This window comes from Clytia hemisphaerica, unplaced genomic scaffold, assembly GCF_902728285.1.
Source record: "Clytia hemisphaerica strain Z4C2 unplaced genomic scaffold, Clytia hemisphaerica genome assembly, whole genome shotgun sequence".
Classification (NCBI taxonomy): Eukaryota; Metazoa; Cnidaria; class Hydrozoa; order Leptothecata; family Clytiidae; genus Clytia; species Clytia hemisphaerica.
Window position 1 is genome coordinate 1,507,672 of NW_027103334.1, and position 22,483 is coordinate 1,530,154.

A 22,483-nucleotide genomic window follows, 5' to 3' on the forward strand; every position below is an offset into this window, starting at 1 on the left:
GTTTGGATTCCCTAGTAGCTAAATAAGAGCTTTCCTATACCCAATCTTAAGAGCTTTTCTGCAATATTTAAGGGAAGCTGGAGTCAGTTAAACACAATTTTTGGAGATTTTTGGTAATATTCTTATGGTTCAATATTTAATGTAACCCACATTATTAATGTACTTACTATTTGAAAATAAAAGAGCATTTGCGCAAATTTTCCTCGAGTTTCATGCAATAACCCGATTTTTCGGGGAAACATAGGAAATCAGGAAAACTGCACATAACCGGTGGAAAAAAGGGAAAATTCACGTATTCACGCACAAAATAGCCCGCAGATTCACGCAATCAAAAAGTGGATTTTCACGTTCACGCAAGTTTTTTCAATTCACGCATTTTTTTTCAATTTTCACGTATTTACACAACCGAAAATGACCATTCATGCATTCACGCAAACCGACCCCCAGTACCTAAAAACTTCTTTATCTTATAAAATATGAAGTGCTCAGCTTAGGGAAAATGGTTCGTTTAAAGTGTAACTGCAGGCTGAAATACTTTGCTAAGCACCAACCTACATTTTAGGGGCCATACACTGTAAATAAAAAAAACGTTTTCACGTTTTTCCAATTATTTCGAAATGAACTCCGGGATTAAAACTCGTACAAATTCAGATAAAATAATTATTACTTACATGTATGCGACGTGAAGCGCTAACTTTAACAGACTCTAGAAAATCGCTATCAAAACATCAGCCACATGATTAAACTCCCTGCTATCAGCAATCTTTTACGAAAGAACCTGTGTTATCACAGGGATATGTTATAGCGTAGCTGGATAACGCACATTTGAAAAAGCCTTGTTCTATCTCTGTCCCTGACATTAAAATTTGATATGAAATTAAACTTTTTTAATTACAAATTCGTGAAATTTGGATTTCTTTTTAGCCAATGATTCTGCTGCTTCATTTATTGTTCACGATTAAAAACTTTTAATTATCAAGAGGGTCTGTAAAACATTGGTGAATGACAATTTAAAAAAATGAAAAACATTGTTTTCATTAGTAAAGTTATAAGAAATTTCTTCTGTAAGATTATAAATAGCTCTTTTTCATTTGAAATACCGCGCTACACCGCGGGGTGCCTCACTTTCTAACTGATATTTTCAGATAGCAAGTCAGTATGTTTGATTATGTAAAAAAATTTCAAGTCAATTGAAACAATATTTGTCAAAATATTTACATCCGAAATTTTTAAAGAGAAATCATGAAAGCTTCTCAAATTCATAACACACGATGATAAAATTAGATTTCATTTACAAAGAAGCTTTTGGGGTATCTTTTGCAAATATTATTTTCATGAAAAGCGGGAACATCATAGCAAAACATATGCAAACGTACTGCATGAATACTTTGTCTGCTTCATTTTTCTTATAAAAACGGAACACTCAACGGGACAGAGATGGATTTCTATTATGAACAGTTTACAATAGAAAAGACAAAGAAGCAATCCGCTAAGGAATTCTCGTCCTTCATCCAGCTACGCTATAACATATCCCTGGTTATCATTATGATTTGTTTTCCTTTTTTCTGCCAAGTCAGCGTTTTCCATAAAATTATACACGTGCATAGAAAAATATCGAAATACCCGCTCACATATGAAGAGAAAATATCCCTGTAGACTGATTATTTGCGTGCCTTGCGTGCCCTCATGGGTCTCGTGGGTTACGTGGCTCGTGCCCTCGTGGGTTACGTGGGTCTCGTGCTTTCGTGGGTATCTCGTGGGTCCAAAAAAAATTTCTGTGGGTATTTCGTAGGTCCAGAAAAATATTACGTGGGTCCAAATAAAATTTACGTGGGTATCTCGTGGGTCCAAAAAATTTACGTGGGTATCTCGTGGGTCCAAAAAACTCAAAAATAGAAATATATTGACTTTATCAGTAATTTTTGTGGGGGAAATTCAATCCCTCCAAAATTTTATCCCATTAAAGAAGACGAATTTACATCTCTTGTAATAAAAGATATACGTTACGATTGTACACACTTTTGTAGGAAAACAGTCTCTCTTGAAAAGTCTCACAAATTATAAAGTACTTAAAGAATGGCATAAAGGTTTTTTTCGGCGCGAGTCTATACCGAGTCTATACACAGAGTCTTGGCGCATTTTTTTGGACCCACGTGATTATTACCCACGTAAATTTTTTGGACCCACGAGATACCCACGTATTTTTTTTTTGGACCCACGAGATACCCACGTAAATTTTTTTTGGACCCACGAGATACCCACGTAATTCTTTTCTGGACCCACGAAGGCACGAGACCCACGAGGCTACGAGACCCACGTAACCCACGAGGACACGCAAGGCATGCAAATAATTACACTCACGAACTAGCTGGACCAGACCTTGAACAGGAGACAAGATTACGAAAATTAGACGTTTAAATAGTATACGGTTTGGATATTTAGGTTAAATCCCTGAGACCAGGGCTAAAACTCATCAAATTATATCCCGATTATATCCTATATTGCAGCTCTGTTGAACTTGATATATTCTTTTTTAATTTCGCATAGCAAAAGTATTATTACGATAGGCTTTCGCAGCGGCAGTGTGGAATAAAATTTAGAAAACAAAATTGGTTTATACTTTTAGAACATTTTCGAATATAATAAAGATGAATTCACTCGCTAAAATAAAATCAATCGTTTCGTTTAACGATTCCAGTCCGTAAGTCCAAGGAAGACGTAACCAAGCATTTTTAAACATTACTCGTTTTTAAATATGGTGGTTTTCAGCTGGTTGTTTGTATATAATATTTTTGGTGTTTTTAGAGTATTTAAAGAGGTTTACATTTCTTTTAGCATAGTATTTTATGTCTGTTTAGTTAGTAAATGCACCAAAAAAGTGATGGGAATGTTACAATATAGAGTGCGGTACCCAGTCGGCATGAGTTTATAAAGATTCCCGTTTCTCTATATCGGCAGTATATTTTGTTGGGACTTTTTTTTCGTATTATTCAAATAGCTTCTTTTTTCTCTTTTCTTTTGAGCGTTGTTTTTTTCCTGACCTCCAATTTATTCCACTATCCAACATCGCTACCACGACTGAAGAGGCATCCATAATATTGTTTCTTAGAAACTCTAGTCCAAGAAATAACGAAAAACTACCCTAGTTTTACAAGATTCAATTTTGGCATTAGAGAAGAGAGAGAACCTGACACTCCGATATCATCGGACCGGGCCCTATCCCGGGATAGTTTCCTAGCCCTAGATAGGGAAATCACAGCGCTTACCAGACATTGTACTCTGTGCTCGCGACACATCAGAGCCATGCTGTATCGATGATGATACTCGAACAGTACGGGAGAACCTTGCGTTCTCGCAGGTACTGAACATATGAGTACAATCACCACACCACATTAAATGTCCAGCATATCTCCCCATACTCTTGTATCAGAGTAATGGTACCCTATTCCCCTCACATGACGGGTTGACCTGGGCCAAGGTAGATTCGCTTGCCAAGTGAATCGTAGCGAGTGCCTCACTAAAAACCGAGACATTTCATCACGTTTGGTTTTATAATGTTATAATTTAAATTTCAATTCTTTTAGCTACAATATGTTTAAATTGACTCGATCATTCTATAAGGAAACAAGAGCCGCAAAGATGCGGATAAATATTTCCTTTACAAATGTTAAAATAATAATCGATGTCCTCAAAAAAATTCAAAGTGCTTTAAATCTCAGATAACATCGTCCCTAAAAATTTCAAAATTCCATTTATGTAATTGCCAGTATTTACAGGATTATTCATAAGATAACTGTAGGTTCAAAGCTACGGATCACGAAATATATCCAAGCTGAACCCGACTGAGAACAACAATGCAGTAATCAAATTGGCTGGAACTTTAATTTTCGTTAGGTGGATTTTAGTATTATACTAGCGGTCACCCGGCGTCGCACCGCCAAGTAGAGTGTTGTTGAACACATCAAAAGACCTGATTATATAATTATTATTTTAACCCTATTCATACTAGGCTTTTAGGGGCGGTTCAGAACTAGGGGGGGGCTTTTCCTGTACCACCCCTTAACTTTTGATCTAGTGGGTCTTTTTGGATGAAATTTGGCACACAAGATCCTTGTGACGTAAGGTAACTTTTGACAAAAATTTTTTTTGATGACGTCACTCATCATGCCCAAAGTGAGTAAAAACCGAAAATTTCCTTTGTTCTTATAAATAGCTATTGTATTCTAACAAAGGCTTTAGAAAAAAGTTGCCTGAGTTTAAAATGCTTATTTTATCCTAAATATTCAATAAATTACGGTTTAAACGATATATTTGAGAATGAAAATAAATTTGTATTGGAAAAGGGTCAATTTTTGTGACACCTTACTGTCAGAAATGTCATCATGCTCAAGGTGTGAAAATATTTAGGTGTCAAATTTTTTTTTTATTTTGAAGCTAAACAAAAGTTAGGAATTTACAGAAAATTTCACGGCAAAAGCTCTATTATTTCAGGAGCTATTAGCAATAGTTTGACCTCCGAACAGAAAGAGCCCCCCCCTAGTACGAATAGGGTTAAGGCTGATTTCCAGAAATATTATTTAGCCAAAAAGGGCAAACATTTAAAATGAAAGAATGACAAAAAGGAGAATATTTCACAGTAAGAAAACCAAAGAAAATTTTATATAGTTTAAAATGAGCTGAAGTATTTTGTATTATACTTTCATTATATATAAAATATTGTAAAAGATGTAAAAATTTAAAGTAACTTTTGGAGTTTTTTTAAATAATGTACATGCCAAAAAGTAAAAATTTTTCAAAACAGGGAAACAATTTCATAAATTCCGACAGAATGCAAAAAAAAAAATCTCATTTTTATATATATACTGGGAAACATTTCATAATCTGAAAGAATATCGATAGGAAAAAAATTCCCCTAACAGAAGCCATTTTATGATTTCCAAAAGCATGCTACAAAAAATAGTCACAGCAAAAGCAAAAAATGTCAAATACTTGGAAACAATCATAATTTCCAAAAAAATCTCAGAAAATAAAATAAATTGTCATGCCAGGAAATCACTTGAGTTTTCTTCATTTTTTAAATGCATGTGGAAGAAAATGTCGTGTTCACAACAAAAGTTTTCCACGTTTTGAATGCACGTGTAAGAAAATCTCCAAATTTATCACAAAAGTTTCCACGTTTTAAATGTACATACCGTCAACTAATATCATGATAATGTACGTTAGCGTATTATGTGATCACTTAATAGAACTAGAACTGCTTTAACTTGGGACGATTGTAGATGGGATATCCCACCTCAAAGTACATATCTTATTTATTTTCCATCAAAATAAAACGATATGTACAGAGGTGGGTGAAAGTGCTCGGAAAATTAGTCCGTTTTGGACTACTGCGTTCTGATTGGTCAGAATAAATTTCCATAATTTTCAAACTTCCCGCTTGATCATTGTTCGTCTTTACTTGAAAAATGTTTTTGCCGTGATGAATGTCTTAAATTTTAGTAAGTGTGACCAATGTCTTTGTTTATATAAAAAATCATAACAGACGACCGATAAAGATTGCAAAATGGCTTCTCTAGTCAGAGATGCTGTGGAAACTTGCATTTCTAGAGTCAACCCAGCATTTTCTGTGAAGCCAAAACAACTGGAATCCATTAAAAATATCATCAATGGACATGATACGCTTGCAATTTTACCTACATCTTACGGTAAAAGCATGATTTATCAGCTCCTGCCATCTGTCTGTAAGATGCTTCCAGGACAGCCAGACCAGGCAATAATTGTCGTTTTTTCACCACTGAAGGCACTCATCCAAAATCAAATTGAAGAAGCCAACAATTATCTTGAATCTTTAAACCTTCGTGCATGTTCTCTGGATGGTAACTATCAAGATATTGTTTCAGGACGTTTTAACCTTATCATTGACACTCCTGAGGCTTGGCTCAACAATAGTCGTTGGAAGGATATGCTTTCATCAAGTCATTTTCGTAAAAATGTTAAATGTTTTGTAGTTGATGAAGCACACAAAGTTGCTTGGGGGACACCTTCCTCGAAAGATGGAGAAGCTTTCAGAGAGGCCTTTGGAAGAATTGGTACTGTCCGCTCATTTTGCTCCGAGAAAATTCCAGTGCTGGCTCTAAGTGCAACAGTTGACAGGGACTACACCCAATTGATTAAAGTTTCTTGTAGTCTATCATCAACATTGAAATATGTCTTTTCGTGTTCAGATAGACCTAATCTTCGTCTTTCATTTGTTAAAATGAAAGAAAAAAGTATTAAATGTTTTGCTTGGGTTTTCAACTGGTTGATAGAACATGCCATCAACTGCCCAAAAATCTTAATTTATTGTTATTCTCAAGAACTGACTGGTTGGTTATTTCAACAGTTCTTAGCCGAACTTGGAATGAATGCTTTTAAAGATGGTGTTGATTCAAATCAAAATTTGTTAATTGGTATGTATCATGCAGACACGTCAGATTTTAACAAACAAAAAGCCATGGACTGTTTAACAAAAGGAACCGGGAATGTTCGAGTTATTATTGCCACTAGTGCTCTTGGTTGTGGAGTTAACTGTAAAGATCTTTCCTATGTGTTACATTTTGGTCCTGCTCATGGCCTTGTTGAGTATTGCCAACAAATAGGACGTGCTGGAAGGTCTGGTGAAGACATTTCCCATGCAATATTATACTCTTATCCACAAGGTTCTACAGTCATTGCAAAACAGATGAGAGATTACATTCGTGATGGAAATGATTCGTGTTTAAGAACTAAGTTGTTTACTCCATTCAACGAAAATACTAATACTGTTTCATCTATTTCCCCTGCTCACCGTTGTTGCTCTTTTTGTTCAAAATCTTGCGCTTGTGGTGCTGATGACTGTTGTCAATTGTTTTTGTTTGAAGATTTACAAAAATTTAATCAAGAACCGTCAGATTTTAAAATTGTTATTCGTGAAGTGTCTGAAGATGATAAATTTAACTTATCTGATCTGCTTCGTAACTTCCATAATAACTTTGATGATTCTTTGCGTACAGTTCCGTCAGCTTTTCTTAGTGGTCTCACAACCCCTATCTTGAAGAAGATTATTGAGGATTTGTGTTACATTGATTCTCCCCAATATTTGTTGAACACTTACATAGCAGATGAAATCTGGGCTCAACGCATTTATGATGTAATTCAGAATTATTTTGAAAGTGGACCATCCTTACCAAAAAAATCTAAAGTTGATCTAACAGAGACTGTAGAACTTAAGTATGAATTTACAGACTCCTCTGAGCAAAGCTCAGACAATGATTATGATGATGAAAATTTGTAGGTAATTTTTAATCTTTAATGTATATATTTTTATTACTATTTGGGTCAGACACATTTTTAATATATACACTTTACTTTTTGTTTTGCTAACGTTCTAATTTTCTTTTCAATATAAAATACACCAGGTGAAGGTATATAGGATTATTTACAAAAAATATCTCATCAAGTAAGAACAGAACCTACTTTCATAGACTATAACATGAATATCAACTGATATAATCTCAAATGAAAATATACTCAGTGTTTTTATTTTGATTAAAAAACAAACAAAAAATCTTAACTTTTTTGAAGTATTGTGATTTAACAAGAGGATTTTATTTTATTTTTTTTCAAAACTATTTGTACATATTAGAAGTCTTTCATGTTTTTCTCAATGTTATACACTTCAGACACTGCAAAGTTCCATAAAGAAATTAAAACAAACACAATACTTTTCAAAAATACTATAAAAAAGGGTTCAAAAAGTTTAAAAAAAAGCCATTAAATAAATTCAAAGATTCTTTGTATTGTAAATAAAAATGCAATGTAGCATACTGATAAATAGAAATAAAAGTTTTTTTTCATTTTTTTGGGTTAAGTTTGTTCAAAGCAAAAAACTCTTTTCTTTTTGTAACCATCCATTCCATAAATGCTGTACAGTCCAGCTTTTGCAGAATTTGACCATTGAAATTCTTGAATGATTCGTATGTCTCATAACTTTCTTTGAATGGATTGTTTTTATGTAGTTCTGATGCTAAATGTCGAACAGTATCTTCTGACTTGAACTTGCGACTTCCAGATTCTTGTTTTTTTACGTCCAACATTTTTTCTGTATTATCAACCATTAACTTTATGTTATTCAGAGCCTTCGAAACTCTTTCTGCGTTATTGTTTTTCGTCAGGTTAGATCTCAGGTTTTTAAGTAGTTCTTTCAGAAAGTTGTTTAAGTGCTCCAAATGTAAATCTAGGGAAATATTTCGGCCGGGGTACCCTTTGTTGTTAACAAAACCTTCCCACAACAATTCGTGAGCAAATTCTGATTTGTGTTTTATGGTGTAAAAATACTTAAGTAGGGACAAAGCATAATTTTTATGCCCATGTGCCTTGAAGTATAACATTGCTACTTTGTAATTTTCCATAAGCCTCTCTCCATCGCCTTCCCTGATTGAGTCATTGATGTTGCGTAGTAACAGATTGAATGACAACAAAGCCTTTTGATAGTCCAGCCGCTTAGTCTCCCACTTTGATCTAAAATGGACAAAATTCCAAATTAAAAAGGCTATTTTTTATTCAAAATTATAAACAAAAGTTGACTACATAATATTTCAATCAGCATTCCATTTGTTATATATACAATTTTTATGTAGTTGAGATTAATGAAAGTTTAGAGAGCTTTTGAAGCATGAGCTAACCTGTCGTAGTTATGCTTCTTTTTTTCATGTTCGTTTCTTCCTTTGGCTTTCTTGTATCCTTTCTTTGAGCATTCTCCAGTTTTATTCTTGTAGCATAGATACATATGCAAAATGGGTACAGTTCCTTCTCGTGTTTCTTCTTTTTGAGCTCTCTGTAAACCATCACTGTACTTGATTGTAAATCTGAAAACAAACAATATAGTACAATATAAGTAACTATGATTTAGCGAATTTCTTTGATTACCTTTTAAAACCAGAAAAAACAAAACAAAAATAAAAATTTCAACTGGTTAGATTGTAGACTGTCCAATTGGGAATGAATACTTACTTAGTCAAAATTTCTTCAATGTTATTGTAAAGCCAAAGAAATCTTTCCTTAGGGTCTTCAGAGTCTTTGATTTCTTGCGGAACTGGGTCGTCTGAAATTAGAATATTAATTGTATTTATATAAATTTGCAGTACAAATATTGTACACATATTGTAATTTTAATTCATCTAGGTATTTTCACGAATTTAGACTAAGTGTTTCCTGTCTAATTTTCAGGAAAATGTTGCTTTACAACTTTTGTTACTTTTTATTTACATACCATCTATATTTTTCATATCAAAATGAACCATAGCACAGGCAACGATTTGAGAATCCAGCTCCACATCTGAGAAATCTTTGTATGCATTAAAGGCTTTTTTTGGTCCTGATTTTGCATTTGTCATATTGGTTACATTCAATGACCACTGAGTGGTGCCATATTGGGAACCCGAACTTGACTTTTGAAATAGTGTTTCTTTGAGCTAGAAATATAAAAGAAAAGAGAGTTCAAGCTTTTTTTAGCTCAATATAATGATAACTGTATCCTTGAATGAGTTTAAAATCTTAGAATTATAGTTTTACCTATTTTGGATTTTGAGCACTCAGTGCATACTTTGTTCACCCAAATTGAATTTAATATAACATGACAAGTTTAAATTTTTAGTTATGATCATAATTTTTGTTTTTAAGTTACATGAATGTAGTGTCTATACTTACTATGTAAAGAGTTCTTTTTAAATGCCAATGCTCAAATTTACTCCATACTCCTTGAAGCTTTTCAAAATCATTTCTTCCATCAAGAAAGCACCTCTGAGCTGAGTCACACCGTCCCTCTGTCTTTTGGTCTCCTCCCACTGCTATTTGTTTGATAACCTTAAAAATTGATACCATTAAATTAGAGTAATGATGATTCATAATGTTTGCAGCCCAAAATAGCCAGGTATTTTCTCTATGTAGTATACTAGTAAGTAAAGCCTTGTAACTCCTTAGCATTTTGGCAACTAAAATAGTAATAACATTTTATTTTCATTTTATTTTTTACCTCTATGGTACCATCTTCTAATGTCACTTGAGGAACATAGTTTTCTTGAATATGCTTTACAATGTCAATCATACCACTGGTACTCGTTTCATCTTTGAATATTAGTCCAAGAGGTACCTAAATTCGAAGAAAAATCATTTGCATATTATAAAAGGTAGTCCAAAGTTATAACATAATATTGAAAATAGATGAAAATAATTTTTTTTTGATTTTAGTATTTTTGATAGTGGATTAAAAAGTGAATTCAAATTCCATATAAAAGTAATTTTTTACTTACAACTTCTGATTTTTGAGACATTTCTTGAGTATAAATATGTGGGATGTGCATACACACGTTTTTCTTGAATATCTTGAGAGCAGGGCATCTTATTGGATTCGAAAAGCGTCTTTTCAGTGTCTTCATTTGCGACAATAGTTGTTTTGCTGTACTCTTCTGGTGATCTCTTAGCTGTAATACAAACAAAGAATTTTGTTAAAAAGACATAAAAATAGCAAAACGAGGTTTCTAACTATTGTAATTTTGGATTCAAAGCTCAAGCTTCTCATGTCCGAAAATAAAAACTGAAAATGAAAATTCTACCTTCCATAGGATCTGTCCTGTGTTTAACACCCATATGATGAAACCAATGTATACTTTGATTGTGGTTATCCTTTGTTTGATGCCTTGTTATTTGCTCAAAATCAAGATTGTCTCCAACATCCTATTAGTATTAGATAGATGTTTTCATGAGTTCATATTGGATTTTTATTTTGTTTTATCCTAGAGATTTTTAGTCTAGGCTCGTGCTTTATTGTAAATATCTACTATATTATTAAGACAAAAATATTTTAGAAAAAAGCAATACAGTTGAGGTTGCTAAACTTACTAAATATCCTGGTGGTGTCGGGTGTGTCTTTCTGTACTCCTTGACGTGATCTTTATTCTTAGGATCTAACCCCTCTGCCTTCATCCCTTTGTATTCGTCCTCTTGAGCCTTTTTCCAAGCCAATACAACCTTATCGAAATCTTTTGCCATTCCACCATTCACATCCACAGCAGTTCTGTAACAATTAGTGACTCCTAATTTGTTAAACCAACCAAATGCTCTCTTTTTAACACCAGCCGCAACAAACAGTTGATCATTTCGGCAATTAACAACATTTCTACGATTAGGATACCTGAGGTAAATAGGAGATGCAAAAATGAAAGTCATAGATCTACCTTAAGGGAACTAATTTTGGCGAATCTTTTTTCAATTCGCCAAAAATTCGCTAGTCTAGATCTAGACTACTAATTTAATAATGATTAATTCGAGAATGCTAACCCATAAATGAAACTGAAAAAGATAGACGCACTCCAGAAAGAGGAAAAATTATTCAAACTCTCTCTCGCGCGTATTTTTGTTTATGACAGACTTACTCTTTTTCGGCTTTTATCTTTGTGGCAGTATTACCCTTATGGGAAATAAAAGAATTATGGTCTGGAAATCGAGACTACAAATTCGCCAAAATTAGTTCTCGCCAAAATAAGTTCCCTTAAGGTATGTAAAATTCAAATGATCTATGTAAAATTCCTTCTCTTAGTAGTACAAAATAGCAATTATAATTCAAGTAGTATATATTTACCTCTTTTTGAATATTATGCATATATTCCTAAACGAATAGCTTTTGCCTTGTCCTCTTTCCCATCCGCTACACCTAGGCTTCCTTTAAAGGGGAATTAACGTTTGGAATTAACCCTGAGATTTTTTTTCGAAACATTAAAGAGGAAGAAAAATGTGATCGAACAAAAAAGGAACCACTTCATAATGTCTTTTATTCATTGAGTTATTCAATCTTTAATTTCTCACAATTTTGACTCTACAATGGAGAAAAACTCCCCCTCTGTTGATTTTGTGACGTCACATGTGCTCCAACTATTCTTACTGTTACACTCTATTTGGTTGTAAAAGAGATAAAAAACATAAGAAATTAATCTTTTTTAGAGTAGTTATAGCAAAACGTTGAAGAAATTATACTAGGAGAGTCTAACGAGTCTGAACTTTCTAACGGTAAAAAGAAACTCAAAAACTGCATTTTAAATCATCATCCACCACTCTTCCCTTATAAAAAAGAGAAACACAGGGCGTATGCTACGTCACATTTTTCGTATCCATAGCAACGCAAGGGAATTTTCAAACAACTCTTATTCCGGATGTAGAAGAGTAAAGCCCTATAAACCATATATATTTGAAATTGTCTCAATGAGCTCTATTTGAATCTTTAATTTATTTGTTGACAATTTTGAAACGTTAATTCCCCTTTAAGAGCAGTCGATAGAACTGGACATAGTTCGTCGATTTCGTCGCACATTTCATTGTAGTTAAAATTCACTATTTTGTCGATGCTTGTATCTTTGATCGTTGACGATTTATCAATTTGTTTGATTTCATCGTAACACATTTGCTTGAAATCCTCTAAATCTCCCTGAAAATTAAGAGAAATACATGTTTTTTTTATAAGCATAACGTTTGTACTGAGACCTGAATTTTACTAAAAAATAAGCATAACATAAGCATATTTAGTGAGCTTTGGTTTTGAGGTGTGTCAGTAGATATTTTTGATTTTTATCAAATGATGAAAAAGAAGTCGCTCTATTTATGCTTGATTTATAACCTTCGTTAAAAAATAATATTCTCTACCCCTTAGTGAACAACACGTTTAAGGTCTTTAAGAACTTGAAAATTTTTGATAAAATCCAAGTTATGGCGACTGAAATTAGATTTTGATTCGTTTGATTTTTACGACCCTTACCTTACAGGGATTTTTGAAGGTCCAAACAAGGCACCCTTAAGGGCGGCACATACCCGTATCCTTTCACTTGCCTAGATACCCCCCGGGCTCTTTGGACTTTGGAAGGTGAAAACCATATAAAATTTGCAGAAAAAATGTTTCATAACCCACTTACGTTAAAAAGAGGAGCTGGTGGGGGAGACTTCTCTATCATTGCGAATATCATTTCCTTGAGATTCCTCTCGTAAAACGTCAAACATTGGTCCTTCTGGCACGGTTTCAACATCCATAGGCTCAAATGGTTCTGCTTGGATCACTTCAACAGGCATGGGTTCTTCTTGTGGTAGTATTTCAGACATGACCTCTTCTGCTGATGGTGGTAGACCCAATTCAGAGCTTACTTTAAGGTTAACAAGAATCGAATCAGCTCTCTCCAAAGCCTTCAAATTAGTATGACATGTTTTACAAATTGAATCTGACTTTTCGCTGTCATGATTAAGGATAATGTTAAACTTTGCATATCTCGTCTGTATGGAATTTCCATCTTTGTCCCTTTTGAAGACGTTGTCTCTATGTTCATTTGAAGTTGCAGTATCATTAAAAAGTTTTTCGCATACTCGGCAATGAGTTGATTTCTTCTGTTTTTGTGATGTTTTTGATGTTATTTCTGTTTTAGAAGACTTAGTTTTAGGCATTTTTTCTTCGTTCACTCACACCTCACACTTTTCACCACATTTTCTCACTCTTCAAAGTTGTAATTAGCTTTCACTTTCACTTTCGATCGAAAAAATATTTTTTTTTCCCGCTCAAAAATTTGGGGGCGTTTAAAAAAAGAAGAATTAGTATAATTTCTTCTGTTTACAGAAATGATCAAGAAATTTGATATCATATGAGCAAAAATCCATAACAAATTTTCTTCTAGTTGAATATTTTATTGAAGTTTTTAAATTGAAATACTTTCTGTTGAACAAAGTTCTCCGCCCTAACCGAAAAAGTATACTTTGAGAATGGTTGGCAAAATCCCACTCTTACAATTATACATGGTCAGACTTCCAAAGTTCCATTTCTGGAGTTTAGAATACCTGGTAAAGAGAGTGAGGATGGCATGGGACTTATAAACAAACTTGAAATTGTGATTCGAGATGGTAGCTGAAAGAAGTGATACATGGGAAGAAAGGGAGTAGAGTTTAAAAAAGAGATACTCAGTGATTTGTTCCTGTTTTTCTGTGTTATTTGATGCGATTGATAGGCCTACTCAAAGATTAAGCGCGCGAATTTACTTGGAGAACGATTTGTAAGTGTTATCTTTCAATTATAATCATTTTTCAAAAGAAAAGCAAACTCTAAAACACTCAAAAACAGCTTTGTTTGCAGCTTTTTTATGAAATCTGCCACATTTTTTCATTTTTGTTTTTATTTCAATCCGCCATTTTTAAAGGGACCTGAGAGACTCTTCAAGCTGCATAATTATGCTAATTATTTTAAACATTCGAAAAATGGTGAATTCTGATTGGCTCTTTCTAATTATGCCATGGCTTTGACAGTTAGAGGGAAAATTTGAATTTGAAATTGTTGTGGACTTTCACCATGCTTCAAATTCCAAACTTCTGAAAATATGTTCTCATTTGGAAGAAGGATGGAATTTTAGCATGGAGATCCAGGCTAATCGCTTCGGTAGCCATCTTGAATAACCTTTTAATGAATCCGATCGGAAGAAAGATAGGAAATCGGGGAAATACTATGAAAAGTAGTTTAATCGAGCAAGGCTCTTGTCTCTGTTAACATTAACATGCGTAAAAAAAACACAAAATAAAAAATGAATAATCGAGAACAAACATGAATAATCGAGCCGGAAAACTGAATCGTGAGATTTTCCCTAGGTACTCCTCATTAAGGCGCCCTTGACGGGCGCAATAATACTAGAACAGTGCTCACATCACTGGATAACGACCGCCTTAAATTTGATGAAGAATTCATCGGTTTAGACAATGATCCACTTCGACACTCTCGTTTGCGTGATTTAACTTGAAAATATGGATATTTTTTATAAGCATATCTAGGCTCAGATATGGGGAAAAATATGTCAAAACACTATTTGCATATGTCAAACACTACTTGAGCCTACGAAAAAAATTTTTTTTCCTGATTTTGGCTGGAATTTTGCGGATTTTCAGTATTTCGTAAATTTGTGTTCTAGAATAAAGCATCCCCTCATTCAAGCATTTTTCAGCCTTATTACGCTTTGAACCTAAGCATCTATGAGCCTGTCTTCGGATGTATAAGCTGCACCACTGTTGGGATTCTGCTATGTTGCTAGTATATTTTGAGTTGTTTAATCACTTGTGGTTTGAATCAGAAGCTGATAAATACTTTAAGTTTTTTTATTTACTTAACATTTATCTCCCTAGCGGGGCGCCACAGCATGTTTTTCATCTATTCACGATTAACTTCGTTATCTCCGAAAAAATGCTTTTTTTATCTCCGTAGTAAAACGCCACACATTTCAGAAAACCAGCGATTCTACAAATATCTCAAATTTGTCTCAGCTGCTCAAACCTTTAACCGACAAAATTCTGCAAAACGTGCAGAATAGGCATGAATGGGCGAGTCAGATTTTAAAATATTCAAAAGGATAGCATAGTTGTGAGAAATTTTGAATCCAACTTTTTTACCCGTATACAGCTCGGAAAATTAACCGCCTTCGGCGGTCGAAAACCTTGCAAGAATACGCTCGGAACATTGAATTTAAATGTTCGTTGCCCAGGGAATCCTCGGCAAATTTTATTAATGTTTAGATTACATATTTACTAATGCCAATCTTTCAACTATATTCTATCAAAATTTTGAGGCAGCTGCCATCTTAGATCTAAAGATGTTTATAGCAAAGAAAGCTCCACAAACAACAAAGAATTCGCAAAATTTGAAGAATTTTACCTCTCGAAAGTTCCCCATGAAATGAAAAACTTCTTGCCGACCCGGCATTCAAATTTCGCGGAACTTTTGACAAAAATATTGAATTTCAAAGGAATTTTCGGTGGCGGAATCTCGGTTCATTTTTGTAGACAGTTTGACAGAAATTGGAAAAAAATTGGCGGAATTGTGGAATCGGGTACCCCTGAACCCCCCCCCCTTGCATAATTTATGTTTTGTTTTTGCTTCTAGGTATATAATAAAACATATATTCAATAGGTTTACGTTGGTTATTGGATCTATTAACCCTCGGTGATTTCTTTGGTAGGAAATCCTACCAAAACTTGCTTCACTTTCCGATAAAGGCTGCGGGTTTAGTGACATTGTGACATTGTGACATTCAAGTCCGACATTTGTAAGAAATCGAACAAATGCTTCAGGAAGATATATATTGCAAGATAGCCAATCTTTAACCTTTCTCAAGAAATTTGCGTCGTATTTAGAATGACAGATCGAATTTAACCATTTTTTGTTTTTAAACGACATATTTTCGTAATCTGGCGAAGGGTTTTATTTACTTTCAATCAGGCGCTTTAAATGGGAAATAGGTGGCTTAAACTCCCTCCGGGGAAAATGATCGTATTCCCCCAAATTTCAGCCAAAATTTTTTTACTTATGATTTTGTATGGCACATACCTGACACCCATTTATTCAAAGCACCCCCGGATTTCCCATCCAAGATCCATCCCATATTTTCGATTAAACAAAAGCTGATAACTTCACAGAACTTCACCCAGTGAAAAAAATACTTACTTTTGATTTTATTTGACTTTCATCACCTCTCTTGCTCTCTCATTGTCATACAAAAATGATAAATGTAGAAAGAATGCAAATATACTATAAATGTATTACATTTTTTGAAAGATGATAAAAATCTCTTGATCTCAAATTTTAATCAATTGCGGTGAGTGCAAAAGTAATAAAATAAAAACGGTTTCGAGTTTATACCAGTTGTAAGAAAAATACTTTACAAGACCATTATATCATCACAAAATAACAAATGTAACTATGGGGAAGTGAGACAGAGATTTGAGTCGAATAGAGTTGATAAATATACTAAAAGTTCTCTTCTTGCATTTAATTTATCTGTTGACTGAAACCACAGCCGCCATCTTGGATTTCCATTAAAAACTGAACTTTCCTATCCGTCAGACAAACATTTCTCGGGCCGCGGAAGAGCGTTCTCATACGCCCAATTCATAAGGGCGACACTCTCCCCGACTTTAAATGTTTGCCCTCCTCGATTCTGCAGCTACGAGTGACGAATTTTTCAGTAGTTTCGGAGTTGTTAGTTGCCTAACATTGACGTGAGTTTCAAGATTTCATCGGGAACGTCCGATACAACATTGTTATCTTGAATAACAGTCCGAGATCAATCAATAACAGTTCATTTGATTAATAATTAAAATATACATTTGGTTGTTGAGGGTATCCATTTTGATACGTGTTTGGAACAGCGTTGAAGCTTTGAGTACCGTACGGAACTGTAGGGTACGTAGGTTGATACATACAGTTTTGTTGGATTGGAAACATTGGTTGTTGGAAACAATAACTGAAGTAGTTTGAAGCTGGCTGCGTTGTGTAATAAATTGGCTGATTTGCTGACACATTATAGATCGACGGTTGACCGGGTACATCGTACGTAAATACCCGACGTGGTCTACGTTGTCGTCGTTCAGGGAGCTGTTCGACGGGTTCTTCTTCACCAGATGATTCGTTTGCCGTTTCAACGTTCTCGTCGTCTTGAGGAACGTCAGGCTCGTTAGGAATCGTTTCAGGATCGTTCTGTACGCGATGTTGTACTTCGTCGTCCATTACGTTATCGTAGTGTTGCACCAGATGTAACGGAGGTTCGTCGTCACTTTCGGCGTGACCTTCATCGACGTGTACAGGAGGTTCCTGTCGTGGTGGTTGTCGTGCGTCTCGTTGTTTCTTTGGCTTTTGCTTCTTCTCCTGTGGATCTAAAATAAACTCGTTGCCAACTGGCATAATCATGTTGCGGTGAACAACGCGAGGTTTAGCAGCAGCATGCTTTTCGTCAACGACCGTGTAAACTGGGCCTTGACTTTCTTGAATTCGGTAGACTCTACGTTCCCAATGGCTACGTAGTTTTCCTGGACCACCGCGTTCTTTCACGTTTTTCAATAATACTCTGTCTCCTGGTAGTAGAGGAGCAAGGCATGGTTTCTCAGCTTGTCTTCTCGTATCGTTGGCTTTCTTCTTGGATGCTCGTTCAAAGGCAATTTCGTATGCCTCTTGCATTTGATCTTTCCAATCGTTGATGTATTGATCGTAAGTTTTGCGTTCAGTTTTTGGTTCTTTCCCAATCAATCTATCAAGAAAGATGGAAGGTTCTCGTCCGAATAATAAGAAATAAGGAGAGTAACCTGTTGTTTCGTGTTGTGTGCAGTTATAAGCGAATGTTAATTTGTTAAGTTTCTCATGCCATCTTGTCTTTTCCTTCTCTTCAAGTGTTCTCATCATTTGTAGAAGCGTACGGTTCATCCGTTCACATGCACCGTTTGTTTGTGGATGATAGGGTGTGGTCCTTGATTTCGTAACACCCGACAACTTCTCTAATTCTTCAAACAGTTTATTCTCGAATTCACGACCTTGATCGTGCATGATGCGAGTAGGTACGCCGAATCGTAGAATAAAGTCTCCGTACAGATGTTTTGCAGCAGCAAGCGCAGACTTATTTTTAGTCGGATAAGCCTGGGCGAATCTTGTAAAGTGATCAACAATCAATAGGACATATTCATGTCCACGTGAACTAGTTTCGAGATGGAGATAGTCAATTGCAACTAGTTCCATTGGTGAAGCAGTGTGAATACTTTGAAGAGGAGCGTGTAAATCGCGGTTCGGTTTGCGATTCACGATGCATTGACATTCTTTGTGGATGTAGTCATCAATGTCACTGAACATGTTAGGCCAAAAGACCCGTTGGCGAGCCAGCTGATATACTCTTTCGGTCATTAGATGACCCATGTTGACGTGTAAGTGTTCGTAGATAATGCTTTTTAATGATTTCGGCCAAATTATCTGTTCGTGGAATCGGCCACACCTTCTCTTGAGTAAACCGTCGTCGACAAACAGTTTTCTCCTTCCGCGAAGCAAATTCTTTGTAAACTTTGAATCATCTCTCGAAGCTTTTTCATCACTTCCGAGCAGATGAATAACACGTGAAATATCTACGTCATTACGTTGAGCATCTATCAGTTCGTTGATGGAGATGACGTTTTCGTCGTCAGGAACATCCTCATCATTGTTGTTGGTAGCAATGGCTGAAACCCACACTTCGTCGTTGTTGCTTTGTACTTCAACTGCTGAAGCTACAGCCTGAAATACATCAGGTGTAACCTCTTCACTACACAACTCTTGATACTTCGAAATGTTGAGTGGTAATCGAGATAAGCAATCGGCATCTCGATTTATAATACCCGGACGGTATTTTATCGTAAAATTAAACTCTGATAACTCGGAAACCCAACGCTGACCGTTAGCGTTAAGTTTAGTATTTGACATTATGTACAGTAGTGGATTATTATCCGTATATACAGTAAAATGGTTTGCATAAGCGACAAAATCACGAAACTTTTCACATATAGCCCACTTCAAGGCTAAAAACTCTAATTTCGTGCTGTGATAATTTTTCTCGGCTGGTTGTAGAGTTCTGCTTCCGTAAGCAATAACTCTTTTCTTTCCTTCTTGAACTTGGTATAATATACAACCTAGCCCCTTTTGACTAGCATCTGTGTGAATATAAAACTCTTCGTCGTAACTTGGATACGCCAGTATTGGTGATGATGTAGTAAAATCAATCAGTTGGTTGAGACTTTTGGCGTGCTCTGATGACCATTCGACGGGCAACTTCCCATTGTTGTTGGATCCTCTCAGCAAGTCGGTTAAGGGTTTTGCGATCGTTGCAAAATCCTGAATATGACGGCGATGATAACCAACAAGTCCTAAAACTTGTCGCACCTCAGCTACAGTTGTCGGTTTGATATTCTTGAGAATCCGAACGGCTTCGATACTTTCTTCATCCATACGGTAACCGTGCTCATTTACAATTCTACCGAGATATTTTACTTCTCTCGCGAAGAATGTACATTTCTTCAATTTCAACTTAAGTCCTTTTTCTTTAACTCGTTGAAGGACTTTACTCAGATGTTGAAGATGCGAATCTAAGTCGGTCGAATAAACAATAATATCGTCGAGGTACGGCATTGCGAAGTCGTCTCGAAAGTCATGTAGAGTGTCTTCCATATAACGTTGGAATACGGCTGGTGAATTTTTCAAACCGAAAGGTATTCTAGTCCATTGGTATAAGCCCCATGGTGTGATAAATGCTGTCTTGTCACGACTGTCTGGATGAACATAGCCCTGGTGATAAGCTCGAGTAAGATCTAACGTAGTGAACCATTTACAACCCCCTAAATTCTCAAGTGAGGTTTGAATTCTCGGTATCGGGTGACGATCAGTTATCGTTTTCTTGTTCAAAGCTCTGTAGTCACAACAAACTCTTACACCTCCTCCTTTCTTACGAGCTAACACGATTGGTGACGACCAAGCAGATTTGGATTTGGTGATCCAGCCTCGGTGAATCAGGTCAGCAATGTGAGCTTTTACGTCCTCATACAACGGTCTTGGAATATTGGTGTAGTTCTTTTGTACCGGAACTTCATCAGTCGTTTCAATGTTCATTACTAAATCTTCAGCATTACCACCGGCATCACTATCGTCGATGGCAAATACTTCACGGTGCTTGTACAACAATGTTTTAACTTTATTCTTTTCTTCGGTAGTTAAGTTCCCTAGTTTAAGTTTATCAACGGAACTCACAAACGTTTCCTCACAGTTCTCTGGAATTTCGGGTAATTTGGTTGGAACTTCGTCAGCTGGTTGATCTGGTGTAGATTGATCATTTCCTTTGAAATCAACCTCGATTGGCATGACAGAGTTTAAAAGCTGGATGGATCCTAGGTGTAAACGACCTGGGACCATAACTGGACGATTGACGTTGTTAGTTATCTTTAATCGAATTCGTGACTGTGGACCCTTCTTTAGCCTTATAAGTTCCTCTTGGATCTCGATTTCTTCTGGTATATCGAACGAAGGTTCAAAAATTGCAGCTTGTCTCGTCTCAAGAGTAATGTTATTTATCTTACATTCAACGACTTTACTTGAGTTGGCTTTTAACTTTAAGCCTGACTTCGGTATTTTGACGGATGAGACAGTACTGGCAAATGTTTCTTCGACTACAGAAATAACGGATTCAGCACAGACTTGCTTGGTGAAAAATTTATTTAAGTTTGTAACAGTTTCATTTGTCGATCCAGACGTTTGTACGAGGCTCGAAATAACATTAAAGCCAATGATCGGTTGGGCGATTCGTTGCTTGGTAACTAAGAACGGAATTTCAATAAGTTCATTTCCTATATGCGTATTTACAGTGGTATAGCCAACGTATGGTAATAACTTTCCGTCAGCTGTTTTGATCTCTAGATTCATAAGTTCAGATAAGTTTTTAAGTTCGTACTTGATTTTGTTGGTATCAAGCCAGTATTGGTCGATCAAGCTAACTTGTGCTCCGGTATCCCACAATGCGGTTACTATTTGTCCTCCAATCGAACACTCAACTTCACATTTTTCTCCAACCAAATTTACCAGTTTCACTTTCTGTTTTGGTGTAAGGTGGCTTTGAAAAATACAGTTCTTATCGATATTTTGGACATTACGATCTTCCATCGCTTTAATAGCTTTACAAAGTACCTTGTGAACAGCAAAATGTTTCTGTTGACACGATTCGTTACAGTATTGCACTGCTTGACAACGGGAACATCTTTTCATCACAGGTGATTGCTTTCCACAACCACAGCATTGTAGTTTAGGAGATTGTTCTACTTGATGGGCTGACGAGCATCTCACCTCCCCAGCCCCTGCCCTTTTGGCTGTTGTTGACAGGATTTTGATTGATGACCCTCCTGTCCACATTTCCAACAATGGTTGCACTGGCTGGTACGGTTTTTAGTGGTACAATCCTTACAACCTTTTCTTTTCCATGAACCGGATGATCTACCATTACGTCGGTCTTGACTGGATCCTGTTGGCATGGAGTTAACACGTGATGTCAGCTCGTCGATTTGAGCTTTCATTCCAGTGACGGCTTCGAGAAGAGGTGATAGAATCTGACTAACCCCTTCACTGGTTTCGATGGACGCAACGCGGGCACTTTTATTTGCACGTTGTTTGGATTCGCGCTCTTTTTCTTCCGAGGTTGCGATATTTATCTCCCTCAACAGAACATCGTCGGGCTGGGATTGATCGTGATTGAGATAATGAATCATGTGACTTCGTACGGAACCTTCTTTTAAACCGGTCTTCACAGCGTGCAGGAACATTCGTTGAACCAAGTCCTTCTCATAACGGATAACTCCTTCAGCTTGGGATGCGGTCAAAACTTTCTGTCTTAATTCGAGTGCTCTAAGCAGAAAATTTGACGGTTCTTCTGTACTTCCTTGGCATAATTGGTTTAGATCGGTAAAAAGTTCGGTGGGTGATTTTTCCCTGAGAAAGCTTCGCAAGAATTGAAGAATTTCTTCCAATGTCATTTCATACTGCGAGTCGACATAGGTTCGTAAACCTGTTCCAGGTGAAATGCTCCTTTTGATAGCTGCCACGATTTCGGTTTCGGAATATCCTTTCTTTTTA

The 22,483-nt window shown here is 35.8% G+C and overlaps 2 protein-coding genes across 2 annotated transcripts; one reads left to right on the top strand and one right to left on the bottom strand.

Annotated features, from left to right (window-relative positions):
* The first annotated feature begins 5,563 nt into the window (after positions 1-5,563).
* LOC136816199 (probable ATP-dependent DNA helicase RecS) lies at positions 5,564-7,312 on the top strand. The gene has a single exon (XM_067072570.1). The coding sequence runs from the start codon at positions 5,564-5,566 to the stop codon at positions 7,310-7,312; it is 1,749 nt and encodes a 582-aa protein (XP_066928671.1).
* A 461-nt stretch (positions 7,313-7,773) lies between these two features.
* On the bottom strand, positions 7,774-10,406 carry LOC136817120 (uncharacterized). Its single transcript, XM_067073459.1, has 7 exons — positions 10,329-10,406; positions 10,052-10,168; positions 9,727-9,882; positions 9,290-9,491; positions 9,031-9,121; positions 8,703-8,885; positions 7,774-8,538 (listed from the first exon to the last, which is right to left on the bottom strand). Exons 1-7 carry the CDS (start codon positions 10,377-10,379, stop codon positions 7,872-7,874), a joined length of 1,467 nt encoding a protein of 488 aa, XP_066929560.1. The 5' UTR covers positions 10,380-10,406; the 3' UTR covers positions 7,774-7,871.
* Between the last annotated feature and the right edge of the window lie 12,077 nt (positions 10,407-22,483).

Coding starts and splice junctions, on each gene's coding strand:
- LOC136816199 (XM_067072570.1), top strand. CDS start 5,564: ATGGCTTCTCTAGTCAGAGATGCTGTGGAAACTTGCATTTCTAGAGTC.
- LOC136817120 (XM_067073459.1), bottom strand. CDS start 10,379: ATGCACATCCCACATATTTATACTCAAGAAATGTCTCAAAAATCAGAA. Junction 9,883..10,051: donor TAGAAGATGGTACCATAGAG/GTAAAAAATAAA, acceptor TCAATTTTTAAG/GTTATCAAACAAATAGCAGT. Junction 9,122..9,289: donor TGATATGAAAAATATAGATG/GTATGTAAATAA, acceptor TTCTAATTTCAG/ACGACCCAGTTCCGCAAGAA.